General features: G+C 42.6%; 1 protein-coding gene across 1 annotated transcript; it reads right to left on the bottom strand.

Annotated features, from left to right (window-relative positions):
- Positions 1 to 2,912: 2,912 nt before the first annotated feature.
- LOC109206126 lies at positions 2,913 to 3,578 on the bottom strand. Its single transcript, XM_019368899.1, has 2 exons — positions 3,283 to 3,578; positions 2,913 to 3,201 (listed from the first exon to the last, which is right to left on the bottom strand). The coding sequence occupies exons 1-2, from the start codon at positions 3,576 to 3,578 to the stop codon at positions 2,913 to 2,915; spliced, it is 585 nt and encodes a 194-aa protein (XP_019224444.1).
- Between the last annotated feature and the right edge of the window lie 331 nt (positions 3,579 to 3,909).

Here is a 3,909-nt window from a genome sequence, read left to right as displayed (position 1 = left end):
GATGCACTTCCTAGTTTGGGTCATATAAGTTTGAGTCATTGAGGTTTTACCCGTAGGAGACGCACTTCCTAGTCTGGGCCTTTCAAGTTATATTTTGCTCTAGGAGACGCACTTCCTAAATTGATATTTCACCCCTAGGAGATGCACTTCCTAGTTTGGGTCATTTAAGTTCATTCCTAGGAGACACACTTTCTAGTTTGAGTCATTTAAGTTTCGCCCCTAGGAGACGCACTTCCTAGTCTAGATTTTTCAGGATATACTTTTAGGAGACGCACTTCCTAAACTGAGATTTCACCCCTAGGAGACGCACTTCCTAGTTTGGGTCATTTAAGCTCAGCCCTAGGAGACGCAGTTCCTAGTTTGGTTCATTCAAGTTTCACCCCTAGGAGACGCACTTCCTAGTTTGATTCATTCATGTCTCACCCCTAGGAGACGCACTTCCTAGTTTGAGTCATTGAAGTTTCACCCCTAGGAGACGCACTTCTTAGTCTGGGTCTTTTAAGATACACTTTTAGGAGACGCACTTCCTAAATTGAGATTTCACCCCTAGGAGACGCACTTCCTAGTTTGAGTCATTGAAATTCTACCCCTAGGAGACGCACTTCCTAGTCTGGGACTTTTAGGATATACTTTTAGGAGACGCACTTCCTAAATTGAGATTTCATCCCCATGAGACGCACTTTCTAGTTTGGGTCATTCAAGTTCTATTTTTAGCAGACGCATTTGCTAGTCAAAGTTTCTTGGTTTTACTCATATGAGAGCACATCCTAGTCGAGTCTTTAGTTTACTCTCATCATTGCATCAATAGCATAAGTGGTTTACAGTTATGTTAACAACTCACAAATCTTCCGAGTGCAAACTGGGGCATAAAATTTTGTTTGTTTTGTTGTTTTGATTGCAGTCACCCTCCCGGAGACCGAGGAAATTCGTCTCGGAATTATTTCAAGTTTCAAGTCAGTAGCAGGCGCCCACCTCGAGAACGAGGGAAGTCATTTCAGAATTCAATTCAAGTTAGAAGTAGCAGAAGCTCGCGGCAAGAATGCGAGTCAACAGTCCAAGATGACCAACAGAAGTAGTCTCAATCCAGAATAAAAGAAAAGAAAAAAAAGAAGTGAATCCAAAATGATGTTATAAACGTCAATACCACACAAGAGGGGGGGTGATTTGTGTGGTACCAAATTTTCGCGTTAGAAGAACCTGGTTCTTCTAAGTGTTCTAACTACAGCAGTTACAAAACTCTTTGTAAACCTAAGGATTAACTCTAATCCCAGTGTAGCACACAGCCTTAACTGTTGCGACACTTTCAAGTTAACTCTAACTTGAATACTCAGAGTACCTAATACAATTGCTTCTAAGAAAGCTGAAAGGTACAATATGAAAACCTACTACAATTGAACTAGACTTAGAATAAACACAATGATGAAACTGGTTATTCTATCTTAGTTCATGTAGCTTCAGACGTGCACACTTATATCTCGCATATGTTGCTTGCAAATCAGACTTGATCTTTTTGCTCTAAAATATGCTTAACTTTTGCTTATGTGCATTTTATGTAAAAGAGAACAACTCGGTTATTTAATGGATTAGCAGTTAGAGTTTGATCGAGACTCCAATGTGGATCCTTTGACAATTCGAGTCCAAGAACAACTCTAACTCCTAATCCATATTCTTGATCCGGATGTAATTCTCTTTTCATAAGGAGACTTCAACTCCTTATCCTATATGCAATCTTTTCGATCAGTTCAGAAGATATTCATCAAGATATTGCTGCTTGATCTCAAGGACTTATCTTCTTCACGTGCATCTCATGTGTATGGGCCATAACAACTGTGTCTCCTTAGATGAACCTGGTCCTTCACTGAGTTCGTTTGTCATTCTTCAAAACTTCAACTGATCTTGGGCCAACACATATCCCTAATCACCCTAGTGTACCCTACTAGAATTCCGCTAACCTCTAAACATCTCCATAGAACCTTACTCGGGACTTTGTCATAGGATTTTTCTAGATCAATGAACACCATATGCAAGTGCTTCTTCCTTTCCCTATACTTCTCCTCCAATATCCTCACAAGATGTATAGCTTCTGTAGTCGACCGCTGCAGTATGAATCCGAACTGGTTATCAGAAATAGATACACTCATCCTTCCCCCACCCTCCGCTCCACCATTATCTCCCACACTTTCATAGTGTGACTCAGCAGCTTGATACCCCTATAGTTGTTGAAATTCTGGACATCACCTTTATTCTTGTATAATGGAACAATCAAACGCCACCTCCATTCAACAGGCACATTCTTTGTCCTAAAAATGACATTAAACAATCTGATGAGCCACTCCAAGCCTGTCCAGCCCTTCCAAAATTCCACTAGGATCTCGTCTGGCCCAGTCGCTTTACCTGGCTCATCTTTCACATTACCCCCTCAACCTCCTCAACCTTCATGCGCCTACAAAACCCAAAATCTCGCTGGCTCCCCGAGTTCTTCAACTCACCAAGCACGATGTTCTTGTCCCCATCCTCATTTAAAAGTTCATGGATGTATGTCTGCCACCTTCGCCTAATACACGCCTCTTCCACCAATACTTTACCTTTTTCGTCTTTGATTCACCTCACCTGATCTAGGTCCCGAGCCTTCCTCTCTCTAACCTTGGCTAACCAGTACAGTCTCTTGTCACTGCCTCTGCCCCCAAGTTCCTCATACAAGAGTACAAATGTCGCAGTCTTAGCTTTCATGACCGATAACTTTGCCTCTTTCTTAGCCTTCTTATAACACTCCATATTCCTCCTCTTCTCCTCCTCGATTGTGCTCTCTACTAGCTTCAAATATGCTATTGTCTAGGCTTGCACTTTTCCTCGGGCCTCTTCATTCCACCACCTGTCCCCTTTGTGGCCTCCCCAGTAATCATTCGTGACCCCTAACACCTCTCTAGCCGCTTCCTAATACAGTTTGATGTGGTGGTCCACACATTACTCACGTCCCCGCTACTCTTCCAAGACTCCATATCCACAAACTTCTCCCCCAACTCATGAGCTTTGTTTCTAGTCAAGGCTCCCCACTTGATCTTAGGTTTGCCGTACACTGCTCTCTTATTTCTCTTTCTCTTTCTCTTAATCTCCAAGTCCATTGCTAAGAGCATATGTTGTGTCGATAGGAACTCGCTCGGGATAACCTCGCAATTAGTGCACATGCCTTTATCAAACTTCCTGCAAAGAAGGTAATCAATTTGAGTCATAGCCAGTGTACTCCGAAAAATTACCAAGTGGTCCTCCAACTTTTGAAAATACATGTTAGTTATCAATAGATAAAAAGCTTTAGCGAACTCCAACAACGAGGTTCCTTCCTCGTTCCTACCTCCAAAATTGAATCCAACATGCACCTTATTAAAGCCCCTAGCATCTTTCCCAATGTGGCTATTAAAATTACCTCCTATGAACAGCTTCTCGGTAAGGGGGACACCTCGCACCACCTCGTCCAAATCCTGACAGAAGTGCGATCTGGCCTCCTCACCCAAGCCCATTTGGGGTACGTATGCACTAATCACGTTCAATGTGAAACTACCAACCACTAGCTTAACAGTCATAGGCCTATTGTTCACTCTTCTAACATCTACGACTAACTCCTTGAGATCCCTAACAACTAAATTCCTCCCCGATTCTTTCCCCTAGTACCTCATGAATACCACAATTTAAACCCGTTAACTTTTTGTGCCTTAGTACCCACCCATCTAGTCTCCTGGACACACGCTATATTGATCTTACTCTTCTGGAGAATACTTACTAATTCTATAGACTTCCCCGTCAAAGTCCCTATATTCCAAGACCCAATTCTCAACCTAGCGGCTCCCTTACCATCCTTTCCCCCCGCCACACCTAAGGACATAACCTCACTCTACCATCACTTAGTACAGCCAC

The sequence above is a fragment of the Nicotiana attenuata genome, unplaced genomic scaffold (assembly GCF_001879085.1).
Source record: "Nicotiana attenuata strain UT unplaced genomic scaffold, NIATTr2, whole genome shotgun sequence".
Taxonomy (NCBI): Eukaryota; Viridiplantae; Streptophyta; class Magnoliopsida; order Solanales; family Solanaceae; genus Nicotiana; species Nicotiana attenuata.
This window is presented reverse-complemented; position numbering and strand designations above follow the sequence as displayed.

Coding starts and splice junctions, on each gene's coding strand:
- LOC109206126 (XM_019368899.1), bottom strand. CDS start 3,578: ATGACTGTTAAGCTAGTGGTTGGTAGTTTCACATTGAACGTGATTAGT. Junction 3,202..3,282: donor TATCTATTGATAACTAACAT/GTATTTTCAAAA, acceptor CCTTCTTTGCAG/GAAGTTTGATAAAGGCATGT.